This window comes from Mytilus trossulus, chromosome 11 (assembly GCF_036588685.1).
Source record: "Mytilus trossulus isolate FHL-02 chromosome 11, PNRI_Mtr1.1.1.hap1, whole genome shotgun sequence".
In the NCBI taxonomy this organism is placed as follows: domain Eukaryota; kingdom Metazoa; phylum Mollusca; class Bivalvia; order Mytilida; family Mytilidae; genus Mytilus; species Mytilus trossulus.
In genome coordinates this window covers 59,637,971-59,655,734 of record NC_086383.1, presented here as the reverse complement: position 1 = coordinate 59,655,734, position 17,764 = coordinate 59,637,971, and the positions used below count along the sequence as shown (strand labels likewise).

At 33.3% G+C, this 17,764-nt stretch overlaps 1 protein-coding gene across 5 annotated transcripts in view; it reads right to left on the bottom strand.

Moving 5' to 3' along the window:
• Positions 1 to 5,981: 5,981 nt before the first annotated feature.
• The window catches only part of LOC134691360 (solute carrier organic anion transporter family member 4C1-like), a 68,523-nt gene continuing 56,740 nt past the window's right edge, over positions 5,982 to 17,764 (bottom strand). For all 5 annotated transcript variants that reach the window (XM_063551862.1, XM_063551859.1, XM_063551861.1 and 2 more), the window contains 8 exons: positions 14,674 to 14,776; positions 12,133 to 12,254; positions 11,119 to 11,382; positions 9,348 to 9,546; positions 8,056 to 8,203; positions 7,177 to 7,355; positions 6,828 to 6,892; positions 5,982 to 6,335 (listed from right to left, as the gene is read on the bottom strand). In XM_063551862.1, the coding sequence (XP_063407932.1) occupies positions 6,028 to 6,335; positions 6,828 to 6,892; positions 7,177 to 7,355; positions 8,056 to 8,203; positions 9,348 to 9,546; positions 11,119 to 11,382; positions 12,133 to 12,254; positions 14,674 to 14,776 (1,388 nt within the window). In that variant the 3' untranslated portion in view covers positions 5,982 to 6,027. The remainder of the gene's footprint in view (positions 6,336 to 6,827; positions 6,893 to 7,176; positions 7,356 to 8,055; positions 8,204 to 9,347; positions 9,547 to 11,118; positions 11,383 to 12,132; positions 12,255 to 14,673; positions 14,777 to 17,764) is intronic.

The following is a 17,764-nucleotide window of genomic DNA, read 5'->3' as shown; positions in this document are numbered from 1 at the left end:
CCCTGAACGGTTGGGGCAAGTATGGACACAACATGCAAGCTGGATTCAGCTCTAAATTTGGATTGTGATTAAATAGTTGACACAGCATAGGTTTCTGACACAGAATGAATGTGTTCTAATGAACTTAAAATTTTTGTTTTCTCTTAGAGCAATTCACTACGCAGTTGAATATTAATCCTCTCAAAAAAATGTTTGAAGAAATTTTCATTTTATTTATGAAATTTCATTTCAAATGAGAAAAATTGAACCCAATTTTTTTAATCACATCCCCCTTTCCCTTATTCCAAATTAATCTCAATTAAATTTCTAATGGAGTTTGCAACAATAACTACTCATTTAAATACATCATAAAATATTAAGATGTAAAAAAAACTGCTTGTTATCACTGAATGGTAAAGGTTATTTTAATTTATCAGTTGGTAGTAAAAAGTGAATATACATTGAATATAACAAAGATTTGAGTTGATTCTGGACAAAGAAAGATAACTCCAATTAAAAAAAAATATTGCTATTTCACAATATTGTGCAATTAGATATTTCTTGCTTACTATTCTGGACAAAGAAAGATAACTCTAATTAAAAAAAAATATTGCTATTTCACAATATTGTGCAATTAGATATTTCTTGCCATTGTTCAATACTGTGCAATTGAAAAGACTTGCTATTGCACAATACTTAATATAATATTTTAGATCCTGATTTGGACCAACTTGAAAACTGAGCCCATAATCAAAAATCTAAGTACATGTTTGGATTCAGCATATCAAAGAACCCCAAGATTTCAATTTTTGTTAAAATCAAACTAAGTTTAATTTTGGACCCTTTGGACTTGAAGACCAATTTGAAAACAGGACCAAAAATGAAGAATCTACATACACAGTTAGATTTGGCATATCAAAGAACCCCATTTATTCAATTTTTAATGAAATCAAACAATGTTTAATTTTGGACCCCGATTTGGACCAACTTGAAAACTGGGCCAATAATCAAGAATCTAAATACATTTTTAGATTCAGCATATCAAAGAACCCAACCGATTAATTTTTTGTCAAAATCAAACTAAGTTTAATTTTGGACCCTTTGGACCTTAATGAAGACCAATTTGAAAATGGGACCAAAAATTAAGAATCTACATACACAGTTAGATTCCGCATATCAAAGAACCCCAATTATTCAATTCTTGATGAAATCAAACAAAGTTTAATTTTGGACCCTTTGGGCCCCTTTTTCCTAAACTGTTAGGACCAAAACTCCAAAAATCACTACCAACCTTCCTTTTATGGTCATAAACCTTGTGTTTAAATTTCCTAGATTTCTATTTACTTATACTAAAGTTATGGTGCGAAAACCAAGAAAAATGCTTATTTGGGTCCCTTTTTGGCCCCTAATTCCTAAACTGTTGGGACCTAAACTCCCAAAATCAATACCAACCTTCCTTTTGTGGTCATAAACATTGTGTATAAATTTCATTGATTTCTATTAACTTAAACTAAAGTTATTGTGCGAAAACCAAGAATAATGCTTATTTGGGCCCTTTTTTGGCCCCTAATTCCTAAACTGTTGAAACCAAAACTCCCAAAATCAATCCCAACCTTTCTTTTGTGGTCATAAACCTTGTGTCAAAATCTCATAGATTTCTATTAACTTAAACTAAAGTTATAGCGCGAAAACCAAGAAAATGCTTATTTGGGCCCTTTTTGGCCCCTAATTCCTAAAATGTTGGGACCAAAACTCCCAAAATCAATACCAACCTTCCTTTTGTGGTCATAAACCTCGTGTTAAAATTTCATAGATTTCTATTCATTTTTACTAAAGTTAGAGTGCGAAAACTAAAAGTATTTGGACGACGACGACGACGACGACGACGACGACGACGACGACGACGCCAACGTGATAGCAATATACGACGAAAATTTTTTCAAAATTTGCGGTCGTATAAAAACGATGTTTACATATATTTTAATCTATAGTATGAAATTAAACAGATTTAGAAAAATGCAATTGACATGTACGATTTATATTTATATATATATATATATATATATACATAAGTACGTCTGAGTCAGTGACAACCCTACAACAGATGTATCCATCGGATCGCCATCAATGATGGTGATACATGGCTGTGTACATAATGTATATACAACTCGTCTAAACATCAACCCAACAATGTTAGATCTGTAAATTTGCTTTCGCAAATTTTTGGTTCTTCCCTCGCCGGGATTCGAACCCATGCTACTGTGATATCGTGACACCAAATCGCCTGCACTGCAGCCGTCCCGCTAGACCACACGACCACCTGGGCTCTCATTAAAAGAGCTTTCGGTGGCCATATGTTACCTTTCCACGTCAGTTTTAATCTAGCGGCGTACTACAGTACATGATATATAAGGCATGAAGATGTTATTGTTACAGATCAGCTAAATTATCTATAGTAAAGGATCCTACAAATTAATGTAAGATACAGTCACAGAAAATAATTATATTCATAAGTACGTCTGAGTCAGTGACAACCCTACAACAGATGTATCCATCGGATCGCCATCAATGATGGTGATACATGGCTATGTACATAATGTATATACAACTCGTCTAAACATCAACCCAACAATGTTAGATCTGTAAATTTGCTTTCGCAAATTTTTGGTTCTTCCCTCGCCGGGATTCGAACCCATGCTACTGTGATATCGTGACACCAAATCGCCTGCACTGCAGCCGTCCCGCTAGACCACACGACCACCTGGGCTCTCATTAAAAGAGCTTTAGGTGGCCATATGTTACCTTTCCACGTCAGTTTTAATCTAGCGGCGTACTACAGTACATGATATATAAGGCATGAAGATGTTATTGTTACAGATCAGCTAAATTATCTATAGTAAAGGATCCTACAAATTAATGTAAGATACAGTCACAGAAAATAATTATATTCATAAGTCAGTGACAACCCTACAACAGATGTATCCATCGGATCGCCATCAATGATGGTGATACATGGCTGTGTACATAATGTATATACAACTCGTCTAAACATCAACCCAACAATGTTAGATCTGTAAATTTGCTTTCGCAAATTTTTGGTTCTTCCCTCGCCGGGATTCGAACCCATGCTACTGTGATATCGTGACACCAAATCGCCTGCACTGCAGCCGTCCCGCTAGACCACACGACCACCTGGGCTCTCATTAAAACAGCTTTCGGTGGCCATATGTTACCTTTCCACGTCAGTTTTAATCTAGCGGCGTACTACAGTACATGATATATAAGGCATGAAGATGTTATTGTTACAGATCAGCTAAATTATCTATAGTAAAGGATCCTACAAATTAATGTAAGATACAGTCACAGAAAATAATTATATTCATAAGTACGTCTGAATCAGTGACAACCCTACAACAGATGTATCCATCGGATCGCCATCAATGATGGTGATACATGGCTGTGTACATAATGTATATACAACTCGTCTAAACATCAACCCAACAATGTTAGATCTGTAAATTTGCTTTCGCAAATTTTTGGTTCTTCCCTCGCCGGGATTCGAACCCATGCTACTGTGATATCGTGACACCAAATCGCCTGCACTGCAGCCGTCCCGCTAGACCACACGACGAGGGAAGAACCAAAAATTTGCGAAAGCAAATTTACAGATCTAACATTGTTGGGTTGATGTTTAGACGAGTTGTATATACATTATGTACACAGCCATGTATCACCATCATTGATGGCGATCCGATGGATACATCTGTTGTAGGGTTGTCACTGACTCAGACGTACTTATGAATATAATTATTTTCTGTGACTGTATCTTACATTAATTTGTAGGATCCTTTACTATAGATAATTTAGCTGATCTGTAACAATAACATCTTCATGCCTTATATATCATGTACTGTAGTACGCCGCTAGATTAAAACTGACGTGGAAAGGTAACATATGGCCACCGAAAGCTCTTTTAATGAGAGCCCAGGTGGTCGTGTGGTCTAGCGGGACGGCTGCAGTGCAGGCGATTTGGTGTCACGATATCACAGTAGCATGGGTTCGAATCCCGGCGAGGGAAGAACCAAAAATTTGCGAAAGCAAATTTACAGATCTAACATTGTTGGGTTGATGTTTAGACGAGTTGTATATACATTATGTACACAGCCATGTATCACCATCATTGATGGCGATCCGATGGATACATCTGTTGTAGGGTTGTCACTGACTCAGACGTACTTATGAATATAATTATTTTCTGTGACTGTATCTTACATTAATTTGTAGGATCCTTTACTATAGATAATTTAGCTGATCTGTAACAATAACATCTTCATGCCTTATATATCATGTACTGTAGTACGCCGCTAGATTAAAACTGACGTGGAAAGGTAACATATGGCCACCGAAAGCTCTTTTAATGAGAGCCCAGGTGGTCGTGTGGTCTAGCGGGACGGCTGCAGTGCAGGCGATTTGGTGTCACGATATCACAGTAGCATGGGTTCGAATCCCGGCGAGGGAAGAACCAAAAATTTGCGAAAGCAAATTTACAGATCTAACATTGTTGGGTTGATGTTTAGACGAGTTGTATATACATTATGTACACAGCCATGTATCACCATCATTGATGGCGATCCGATGGATACATCTGTTGTAGGGTTGTCACTGACTCAGACGTACTTATGAATATAATTATTTTCTGTGACTGTATCTTACATTAATTTGTAGGATCCTTTACTATAGATAATTTAGCTGATCTGTAACAATAACATCTTCATGCCTTATATATCATGTACTGTAGTACGCCGCTAGATTAAAACTGACGTGGAAAGGTAACATATGGCCACCTAAAGCTCTTTTAATGAGAGCCCAGGTGGTCGTGTGGTCTAGCGGGACGGCTGCAGTGCAGGCGATTTGGTGTCACGATATCACAGTAGCATGGGTTCGAATCCCGGCGAGGGAAGAACCAAAAATTTGCGAAAGCAAATTTACAGATCTAACATTGTTGGGTTGATGTTTAGACGAGTTATATATATATATATATATATATGTATGTTTTATTGCGTATAAGGCCATCGAAGGTATTAGCAGGTCAACTCGATAGCTAATTAGATGGCGTCTTGACTAAAATACACACAAATGAAGCTACATATTATCGACTCCATGCTATGTAAATTGGTTATTTTAGACTTTTTATCATTTGGATTAATGTTTTACATTATTTTAAATCAAATATAAGAATTTGAGTCAAATCAGCGAACATGAATGTGACAGTTAGTGCACCTTCACGAGATGAAGAAATATATATCAAAGGTACCAAGATAATAATTTGTAATGCCAGACGCACGTTTCGTCTATATAAGACTCATCAGTGACTATCAGACAAGTATAAAGTTGGAGAGCAATGAGGAAACAAAACTCCAAAAAAGTTGAGCAATATACAGCTAAAGTAATCTGCCTGGAATAAGAAAATCTTAATTATTTCGAATAGTTCATACTTTTGTAAACAGTAAAATTATAAATATGAACCAAAAAAAAAGTGAGAAATACAAAATTTAGAGTTTATTTACAACCACTTGGTCGATATAACTGATAGTAGAGTTTTTCTCCTCCAATGGTTTCACAAGCCCAGTAGTCAGCACTTTAGTGTTGACATGAGTTATCATTGATATGGTTGTAATCATAAATAGTTGTTTGCCAAAATTTGAAATTTTGAAGGCTTTTCTATCTCAGGAATAGATTGCCTGAGCTGTATTTGGCAAAGCTTTTAGGAATTATTAGTCATCAATGCTTTTGTAATTCCCCAATTATTTGGCCTTTTAAAAAAAATTATTTTAGCATCGATCACTAATAAGTCTTTTGTAGAGGAAATGCCTGTATGTGTGGCACAAAAACTTAATTTCATTCCTGGATTCTATGACGAGTTAATTTATATATATTTTACAAAATGCACAAGCCTTTTTCTCGCGTATTCATCTTAAACAAGACAAAAAATACAAATTCAATTTAAAATATAAAACAACTATTTTATTACAAAATATACTATAACAATTATACAACGGTCGTACTATCTGACTTTGGTTCTGGGGAACAAATACTATCAAAGCCATTAGATTCATCTGGCTTTTTAATCACTGTAGTTATGCATTTGTCACTTGGAGGCTTATAAATTTTATATGCTAAAATAAACATTGATGCTGTGAAAATTTTAACACATACAAGTATAATGAAGAAATATGAGCTTAACAATGCATTGTCATAAATATAACATGATTTTTTATCACCACATTCATTTTCCTGCCACACAAGGCATGTACTGTCTATAATTGCACCGAAAAATATAGGCCCAGGAACTGTGCCTACAATAAAGGTTTAATGGATTAAAAAAAGAAAGTTTGTAAATTCATAAGTTATGAGGCCATCAAGGGGCCAAGGGGGAGGGATTAGCAGTCCTCTAAACACAATGTGTACTAGTTCAGTGTAAATTGACGTCACACTTAACAAAGTACAAAGTGAGAGGTTTAGCGCTATAAAACCAGGATTGATCCACCATTTTTCACATTTGAAAATGCCTGTACCACGTCAGGAACATGACAGTTGATGTCCAATCGTTTTTGATGTGTTTTGTCATTTGATTTTGCCATGTATAATGGACTTTCCGATTTGATTTTCCTCTGAGTTCAGTATTTTTGTGATTTTACTTTTTAATCTTTTCAAGTGTTTAGGTTTTTAATGAATCATCATTCATATCATATTCATATCATTTTTTGTTTCTTTATGGATAATATCATATTTTGAAATGAAATAGTAAGAAGTCAACATTGAGTTATCTCTCCTTAACCATATCTTACCTAATAGACGAGCTATGAACCACTGAATGCCCAAAGCAAAGGTTCTTTGGTTGTCATGAATGCACCTGTAAATAGTATATAAACTTAAAGAGTTGGAAAATATATAAAACAACCATAAGTAAATGACACAGATAAATCAATTTCAGAATTCCTCCAAGAATATTTGACTTTTTTTATAAGTAATAAGATTTGTATCCTCAGATTTCAAGCCACTAACTATATGTTTTATTTTCTAAATAATGTATAACGTTACGAAATAAAAACATATTAATATCTTGTCCAGAGAAAAATATCAAAAACAAATGCAAGATAAATGAAGACAAACTATTCGAAAATCTCTATGTTTTACCTCAAAGTTGCAGATAAGGCAGGAGGTGACTGCATAAACCGGAAAAAGATTGCAAATAGCAAAAGAGGTAGGAAAATATACAATAAGTAACAATCTGATTTACAGCGTCCGACAGTAGCTGTCATTGTCTTTGGAACACCGGAATTACGATGATGCATACAGGTACAGTTGGTGTAAGACTGAAAAAGAAAAAATAATTATTAATAAAAACATTATAAACAAATATGTGTCAATAGTCAGTGATACTCCACCCTTACGTTTTACGTTTAGGGGCCCGTAACATTGCGGTCATAACTCTAATTTTGCATTAAAATCAGAAAGATCAAGTGTACTATTTATGCCCTTAAGTGTTGCATAAAAAAAAAAGAACACAGATAAAGGCAGAAAATCAGACAAATGAATGGTGCAAACATGTCATAAATGATATTGTATTTTTCAATTGTGGCACCAGTAGTATAGTGATGTTTAAAATAAAATAAAGATACAAAAAAAAATACAATCCGATGGACAGAAACATTACAAACTAACTTAAAGTTGCTTAACCATGAAATGGAGGAAAGTGCTTAAAATCATGATCAAACTGAGATGAAATGATAGAAATGCAACTTTTAAAAAAATGTCACTATTAAAACAAATCAGGACAGAACATTGAACAATTATTGAATCATCAGAAATGCAAAGTTGTAATCTTCAAATAGCAATGCCATCGAAAACCTGACTACAAAAGAGGAAAACATTTTCGCTTCAGGTATGTAAAATCAACAATTAAATTATAATTATTTGTATACTAGATTTATTTCTGATTTCATAAGATATCTTTTTTATTTATTATTAACATTCTATAAAATTGTTCTTTCATCAGCATGGTACTTTACTAACCTCTCCATTGTTGAAGCCATTGCTGCACCCAGCAAAGCAAGGAGAAAAATACTGAACCATGTCTTCTGTACACATTGGTTCATAGAACTCTGTAGAACATGAACAATTACTGTTACATGAATGTTCTAGTTGCGGCATCATCTCATTACTAAAAGAAATTATGTTATAAATTATTTATTTTGCTATCATTTTCATGAAGATAATTTAACATTCTTTTTCTTTTAAAGTATTTTAACCGATCAATGGTATCAACAAAATATAAATTTAATTGTTTGGTTGTTTTAATTTGCATTTTTTTTGGATATCGTGTGAAATTGAGAAAACATAACACTCACGAAAAAAAACTTGATATAAACACCTATCAATATTTTACTTTTCATACTCTTAAAGACGCTTCTGTCAAAGAATACTATATTTTATGAAGGTTTGAAGGGGCATAAAATGTCAAATTCATGTTTAACGATTTGACTAAAATACCCATATTTCATTTATAACACACTATTTCATTGAAATTATGGTGTACGCAGATAGAAAGTAAACAGATAGATGACTGACAGTTTAGAAATTCTTTATACAATTTTGAAATTACTTAATTTGAAATATTATACTGAATAGTGACCTCTGCTACAAAGTCTTCTGGTCTTCGTATCAATATTTCAGTTTAACATATTATTTCATTGAAATTATGGTGTATGCAGATAGAAAGTGAACAGATGAATGATAGTTTACAAATTCTTTATACAATTTGGTTTTACTCACTTTGAAATATTATACTATGACCCCTGCTACAAAGTCTTCTGGACATTGTATCCATATTTCAGTTTAACATACTATTTCATAGAAATTATGGTGTACCCAGATAGAAAGTGAACAGATAATTGACAGATTCCAAATCTTTCATACAATTTTGTTATTCCTTACTTTGAAATATTATATTGAATATTGACCCCTGCTACAAAGTCTTCTGGACATTGTATCCATATTTCAGTTTAACATACTATTTCATAGAAATTATGGTGTATGCATATAGGAAGTGAACAGATATCTGACAGTTTAGAAATCCTTTCTTGTGTACAATTTGGAAATTAGAATGGCGTTCATTATCACTTAACTAGTATATATTTGTTTAGGGGCCAGCTGTAGGACCCCTCCGGGTGCGGGAATTTCTCGTTACATTGAAGTCCTGTTGTAGACCTTCTGCTTTGTTTTTTCTATGGTAGGGTTGTTGTCTCTTTGATACATTCACCATTTCCATTCTCAATTTTATTTAATTTTTTTTTATTCTTACTCACTTTGAAATATTATACTGAATATTGACCCCAGCTACTGAGTCTTCTGGACATCGTATCCAGACCACTGTGTCTAGTATCATTGCTGCTATACACACTATGATGTTCAATCTCAACATCCCTTGTATTTTTAATTTCCATCTTTTACAGACTAAACCACCAATGAATTGTCCTCCTGCTGCACCAGGTACTGCCATTAGTCCTATAAATTTTCATTTTGATTAATAATGAGTTCCATTATAATTAGGTGAGGATTTGGAATTCGGGTCAAATGTTCGGAATCATTGGTGTTTTTCCATACAATACAAGGTAAAATAGATTGCCCCATAACACCCATTTATTTTTTCATATAAGATTTAATAGCTCACGAAAGGTCAATTATCAAAATTTTAGAAGATTCGTGAGTTTCTTTCTTTTGATTTGAGACAAAAGTCCGAGTCACTTTTTCTCGCCATATTTTAAATCTCTAATGGGTCCATGACCTTGCAATATTTTTAGCTTATATTTATCCTGAACGGATGCTCTACCAGGTTATAGTTTCAATTTTAAATTCTTGATTTATTAATTTTCACCTAGCCTCATCTAAGTACATCCTTAAGGTCACATGGCAAGTATTTTATGCGAATTACGAGGTTCCATCTCCCTCATGCACAGTCGACTTAACAGATTGTGTGAAGTGTATCTCAAATGCTGTCTGATCAACAAAATGTCAGAAAAAATATTATTTGGTCCGACAGAATGTTTTGGATTTTGTAGTTGACAATTAAATAGAAAAGGTCAGTTTTCTATATCAGTCAGGCAAAATCTTCAACAATTTAGCACAGACTGTTTTGTATTCTATTATGTATCTCCTATGGTAATATAAGCTTTAAGGTAGTCATGTGTATTTTTGATTCAAACCAGCTTTCAGTGGATTTAATTTATAAAAAGGGATTTATTTTTTAGTATTTGCTTGTAATGTATAGATTATCGGTTTTTTTACACATTAATATCGTTAAATATCAGCCGCCAGCCCCAATGTGAACCCTTTCAAATTCAAATTGTGTCAAGCGGCTGATATTTCACGATATCTATACAGAGAAAACCCAATAATCTGTTTATAGTTCTATTACAGGTCTTTTTCCCTTCTCCCTGAGACAGTTTTACGCTTGAGATAAGCAAGCTTGATGACGTCTCCTCTCGCATTGATTTGTGACGTCTCTGATAATAACTGGTCTCGTCTTGAATTCTTGATAAGAGAACTACTGAGCGACAGAGCATGGTGATTTAGGCGTAGGAAAGGACGACTAGTTTGAAATTTCGGTCTTTTTAAGTTGCACTATGTTAATTTTACATTACAATATGAAGACGTAATTGTGTCCAATACCAATTTTGAACTTTCAATCTTTCTTTCCTTGTGGAAAAAAAGTGTAAAAGGCTGCACATATAAAATGTATCCATGTCTATTTTGGTTTGTGTTTGTGTTGTCAGAAATATGTTAAATTAAAAAGAAATATAGAAATAATAACATCACTTTCTTGAAAAAAAAAAAAAAAGTAAAGAAATGCCTGATCGCCGTTAAAAACGGATGGTGGTAGTCACCAACAATTGGAGAAGTGTTCGAACTGATATAAAGATATCGAAGGAGTTATCAAAAAATTGTCAATATCAACTAGTTCTTTAAAAATCAGATACTATGTTATGTAGGATGCCTTTTAATTTGGTACAGATTAAATACAGGTATAAAAAACATACCAATGACACATTAAGCGAAGAAGCGATCAACTTTTCTTACCTCCAAGCATTGATGCCCATGATGCTGTAATTCCAAACTGATTTTGAATAAGTTTTGGCATAAATGTTGCAAAACCGGAAGTGGCTAATCCCTCTCCGGTTCCGGCTAATGTAATTAATAAAAATGTAGGATTTGATATGATTCCCCACATTGCTTTTGGGAATTCACGTAAAGTTCTGTCATTTGAATCTTTATGAATTAAGTCTTTGTCATCTTTTCCTCCATGGACCTGCGACACTCTTGTTGCACGTACATGTTTCGCCGCTGAAAAAGCAGAATGGCGTTTTATAAAGTTTGTAATATATTGTGGATCATACATCCGTTGTCTAAGGAAACACAATTGTGTCATTTTAGTCAAACTCAATTTTATAGTGCGAACCTTAAACTAAATGGAATTTGATCTTATAAAACATTTTTAATCATAGTTTTACAAGTATTTTGAATTAATGTTGGAAGAAAAAAAAGGGGAAAAACAAATTTTAGAAAAATAATCATGTCTTTCCTAACGTAGGGGGAAAGATCTTAAAAAAAACACTTGAAAAACAATAAGGTCGTTCTTCATGTAGGAGCTTTGTTTTAAATTATTCTTTATCTTTCCTGTATCTTTTCTCGTCTTTTTCGTTAAGACCATCATGTTCTAAGGTTTTTAGTTTTCTATAATTTGGAAAGTAACAAGACATCTTCGTTCAACAACACATCCTTTTGATAATGTTACTTTCCAAATAATAGAAGTCAACACCGAGTGGGACACCACGGCGAGAAGAAGAAGAAAAAACTTTTGGATCCACCAACTCCACACTTTAGAACCTAGTGGTCTTAACGAAAAAGACGAGACAAGATACAGGAAAGATAAAGAAACCCTCGAAATATAGAAAGCTAATTTAATGATTGTCAATTTCTAGTATAAATGATGTTTACTATTTCGTCCTTCTGACAATGAATTGTATTGAAAATTAGCACAAATACTATTAAAACATCAAAGATAAACATTGAACTGTAATAAATATAACTTACTTGGAAGTTCCTTTCCAAATCCAAATAATGGCAGAGAAAATACTAAAAATAACAGGAAGGAACAGATAAATCCTATCCACCAAGCGCCAACCCATCGTGGATCGTCTGCTGACAAACCAGTTCTATAATCAAGAATGTAATGATAAGAAGAAATAGTTATATATATATATATAAGTGGTATTCGTGTTGCTTAGTCTTTGTTTCTTCTGTTGTGTACTATTGTTTGTCTGTTTAGTCTTTTTCTTTTGTGACCAATAAACTCATCATAGATACCAGGACTTAATTGAGTATTTACGCCAGACGCATCAGTGACGCTCGAATCCAAAAAAGTTAAAAAGGCCAATAAAGTACGAAGTTGAAGAGCATTAAGGACCAAAATTCCTAAATATTTTGCCAAATACAGCTAAGGTAATCTATGCCTGAGGTAGAAAAGCCTTAGTATTTCAACAAATTCAAAATTTTGTAAACAGTAAATTTATAAATATAACCATATCAATGATAATACTTGTCAGCACAAAAAGTGCTAACTACTGGGCTTTTGATACCCTCGGGGAAATTAATCTCCACCAGCAGTGGCATCGACCCAGTGGTTGCAAATAAACTCATCATAGATACCAGGACTTAATTTAGTATATACGCCAGACTGTCGTTTCGTCTACAAGGCGTTGTCAGTCTATTTTCTATTTATGAGTTTGAATTTCTCTGGTATCTTTCGCCCCTCTTTTATTTAAACACGTTATTTAAAATATCAGGTATTTAAAATAACAGTTTGTAAATTTTTATTGATAATTATCTTTTTCTCATTTTAAATGACACTTTCAGAACTATTGGTTATTTCGTGGCGGTCAGTTTTTATTGCATTCCCGGAAAAACACTGGCCTTCGGTAGGATCACTAGCAGCACAAAAAAGTTTCAGTCGAACGCACCCGTCCCGTCGGGGCTTCGAGCTAAAAACCTCTGCTTTGACAAGCTAGTGGTTGCAGATTTTAGACTAGTTTTTATCGTTATGCATATTGTTGAATCGTACATTGTATGCAATTTCATATTTGATTATTAGTGTTCATTTACGCACGACATGAAAACTTAATGCCGCTGTGAATTGTTTGGCTTTATAAATATTTTGATATGAGCGTCACTGATATGTCTTGTGTAGATGAAACGCGCGTCTGGCGTACTAAATTATAATCCTGATACATTTGATAACTAATTATATATTTTCCAACTGTTAGCTATTAGGGTTTTATAAATACAGAACGTTAAAATCATATAGCCAAAACAAAATCTGACTTAAAAAAAAATCGGGACCCATCAAATTTCAGACGGATTTGTAAATTTGAATTTCTAATTTTATCAAAAAAATATGTAAGGAAAGTATGTTAATGTAATGACGACCTCTGTGGTTATCAAATCACCAACAGCCGTATCGGTGATCCTAGGATCACAAAATTTAATCGTTCTTTAGAGATTGGTGTACTGTGGATTCATTTATTTTCGTGGGTACCAATTTTCGTGGATTGATGAAAACTTGCATAATCGTGGATATGTAAATTCGTTGTTTTGTCAAATTGTGCATACACTCCTTTGGAAAATCTGTATTTCGTTGAACACTTAAATTCGTGGTTCCCCTGTCTCCACGAAATCCACGAAAATTGGTATCCAACGAATATTAATGAATCCACAGTATTCGGATTGATGTGTAAAACAACATCATTTGCTAGAAACAGATATAACACATTTCAAAATCTTGTGATTGGCTTTGAAGGCAGATACATATTGTATTAAATATTTTGAGGAGGTCACTGAGCTATTCAGTATCCAAAGATGTGTTTGTTTTATTGTATTCTGAACGTTTTCTAATAATGAAGTGGACATAATTCAATAATAAATTGTATGTGCTCTAAACCCTTTAGGAATGTTTGGTCCTCAATGCTCTTCAACATCGTACTTTATTTGGCATTTTAAACATTTTTTGATTCGAGCGTGACTGATGAGTCTTTTTAAAACGAAACGCACGTCTGGCATAAGTGTAAATTTTTAGTCCAGTTATCTATGATGAGTTTATGTACATACAGTTAACCCTGTTTTTAGAGACCACTTAAGGGAGTGCAATAAAGTGGTCTCTTATGGCAGGTGGATTGTAACAGAGGTTCAATTTATATGAAATGTCCTACAGAGGGATCTAAACTAAGTGGTCTTTTAACAGAGATTTTTGCTTAATACAGGTGGTTTTTTAAGCAGGTTTGATTGTATTATTTTTTTTAATGATTGAGCATTTTAGCATATACATGTAAATAAATACTTGATGTATAGTTAAACTAACTGCATTAAAACATAAGTGGCATGAATTTATCAATGTCTTATACAGTGAAACTTGTTTAAACCGAACCTCTTCGGGACTTCAGATTTTGTTCGGTTTTATCAGGTTCACAACGCACATTGTTTGATATGACGGTGCTTAAGATAATGTTTGGTTTATACAGGTTTTCGGTTTATCCAGGATTCGGTTTAACCAGGTTTCACTATATTGATAACTTCCCTTACCCATCACTCTCAGCGACATGATAATCGACATAGATATTCAGAAACTGTCCACCAACTATATATCCTAATGCTGGTCCTAACGTAGCAAAGGCATATAATACACCTGTAATGGAAAATATATGATTTTTAATGGAAGGTCTTGGTTTAAATTGTTTTTTTTTTTCTCCAGATAGATATATGTACCACATAAAACATATGCTAAAGGTCCTAACGTCATGAACGTAGCAAAGATATATAATACACCTGTAATCGAACATATGTGGATTTGTTATAGTATGAATTAACTTCAATTGGTTCCAAAGAGATATATATGTCATGCATATGCTAAATTGTCATTATAACAGTAACGACTGCTGTAATAATGCTGGCTCTAATGTAGCAAAGGCAAATAATACACTTGTAATGGAAAATATATAATTTGTAATGGTAGGCTAGGTTTAAATTGTTTTTTTTACTTCAGATAGACATATGCGCCAAGTAGTATGTATATGCTTATTTGACAGTATAACAACAAAAACTGTTGTAACATTTTAACAAACATGAATTTTAAATCAAGATCAAGATATCATGACACTGAACGATCCTGTGAAACAATCAAGTGCATACATCATGTACACATTTGAAAGTATAAGTAAATCATGGGAAATAAAGGCACCACTAAAATACAACCTTAGCCTTATATGCAAGCCGGCATAAAGAGGACAAGTTAGTGAGTTAGTATAACAATGTTCAATAGTCATAAATACAATAACCTTTGTCATAACTTTGCCCGTAACTTATATATAGCATGTATAGCTAAAACAAGAAAAAGCCTTAGTACAACTGTACTCGTCAATAATTGTATTTTAGGATATAATTTTGTTCGATACTGATGTGTACATAGATGTAATTAGGTTCGTTGGAATGTCTCTTATATTATCGTGGGTGGAACAATTCATTTATAGTGTTTAAACAAACAATATGAATGATAAATTATTAAAAAGGTTTGTTTCCTAATAGCCACTCTTGCGTCTAAGAGAGATTACTTTGGCTGTGTTACTAATTGATAAATAAAAGTCTTTGATAATGTTATGGGAGTAGTAATATCATTACTGCTCTTTGATAGCCAGCCAATAGATCAATAGCTAATAAATCATGGCATTGAACGTGAATTCTCCTGATATTTAATTGATTCATACTTAACGAGTTTGTAAATCACAGTGCAATAAAAAGTGTAATAAATGTACATTAGTGGCTATGAAATGGTTCGGTCGACATTTAACCATATAAAAAACTGCCTTAAAACGGTTTTTTTTTTAGTTTGATTTTGCTTACATTTATATTTACTCTTCAAAAGTGAGGCATAGTTTAAAGGGGGATCAGTTAAAAAGCATAATAGGGGTTTATCAAATATCTATTGATTGATTGACTGGTTGTTGGTTTCTGAAAGTACAATATCAAATAAGTCATGCATATTCAGGACGATCAAATATCGAAGAGCAAAGTATCCCATCACAGATACCCGTATTGAAGTTTTGTATTCACGCTAGACGCGCGTTTTGTCTACGAAAGAATCATCTGTGGCGCTTGAATCAAAAAGAGTTTAAAAGGCCAAATAAAGTACAAATTTGAAGAGCAAAAATGCTTAAAAGCTTTACTAAATAATAGAGATTAGGTCGGGTTTCTTCTTTGTCAATCTGGACATTCTGGCGTTTTAATATTTGGTTTTACGTATAACAAAATAGTATTTCTAGCCCCTGTTACTACCTTTTATCATCAATTACAGTTTACTCATTTGCAAAAACTGTATTTAGTTGAAGACCTTTTTTCCAGTTGTTATCGTACATGTTGGTCTGCATGTGGTCCGTCTTAAACACATGATTTTGTTCATTGTTGCAACTTTGTAGACTGTCTTCGACACGTTTTTTTTCCCTTGTTATTGTCTGCCTTGTTTTAAATTACAGTTAATATAAACAAGTGTCGGTCAACGTAATTCAAACTCGGTGACAGACCCATATGTTACAATGTATACACATAATTTTTTAATCTTAATTGGTCATAGGTTAAGTACATATCCAAATCTATCAAACTTCAGTACATATATCATTTAATTCAATCAACGTTGTCTTATTAACAGCAAAAATTGGGATCAAATCAGTACACCAAATGGTTCACCATCTCAACCTAAAGGGTTTGTTTGAAGGTTAAATAAAAAAATACGGATTCGATAATGACAAGTTATTGGTTTTCAAATCAAACATATTATCATCGATGTTAATGGTGTTATTTTGACAAATTTTGGTCAAAGTTATCAAAAGTACCAGGCTTATAATATTAAACGCCAGACGCGCGTTTCGTTTACAAAAGACTCATCAGTGACGCTCAAATCAAAATAGTAAGAAAGCAGAAACAAGTACAAAGTTGAAGAGCCAAATTCAAAATTCCTTTTTTGTTAGATCTTGAATCAAAGGAATCGGATTTTTTTTGTTGTATATCGTGGATAATTCCACGTTAAGTAGAACGGACAACAGATAATTACAAGTTGGTCAAGGTCGTAACAAATGTATCACATTTAATAAAGTTTCATGTAATATTATCAAAACTGTTAGTTACTACATGTTTGTTTGTGTAAGTGTGCAAGGTAAATTTGTTTAGGCGTGTTTACAAAAATACGTGTCACATACGCAAGTGACAAGATAGATATGTGTAAATCGAGGCCAGAATAAATCGTTTCCTGTATTTTATTTTTAGGTCACTTTGCCACCTCTATATCGTCTGGTCTACTTGACCTACTTTAGGTCTGATTATATAATACATGATTATCTTAACTGATATACTCTTCTATAAATACTACACTATCAATTCAGAATGTTACAATTCAAGAAATATAACTATTTAGGACGAGAATGTGCAGGTCATGTACTAAATATGAACCGTTTTCAGTTTGCACTAGTCCGACTTTTTGATCGAGATATTAACGTTCTACTTAAATTGCAAGTACAGTCAGCTGTAAGACACATGACTGTCATGGAAACATTTTGATTGAGGTCCAATCTTATTTTGTTGTATATCTTCTTAATTTGGTCCTTATGCTATCTTAAACCTAACATTA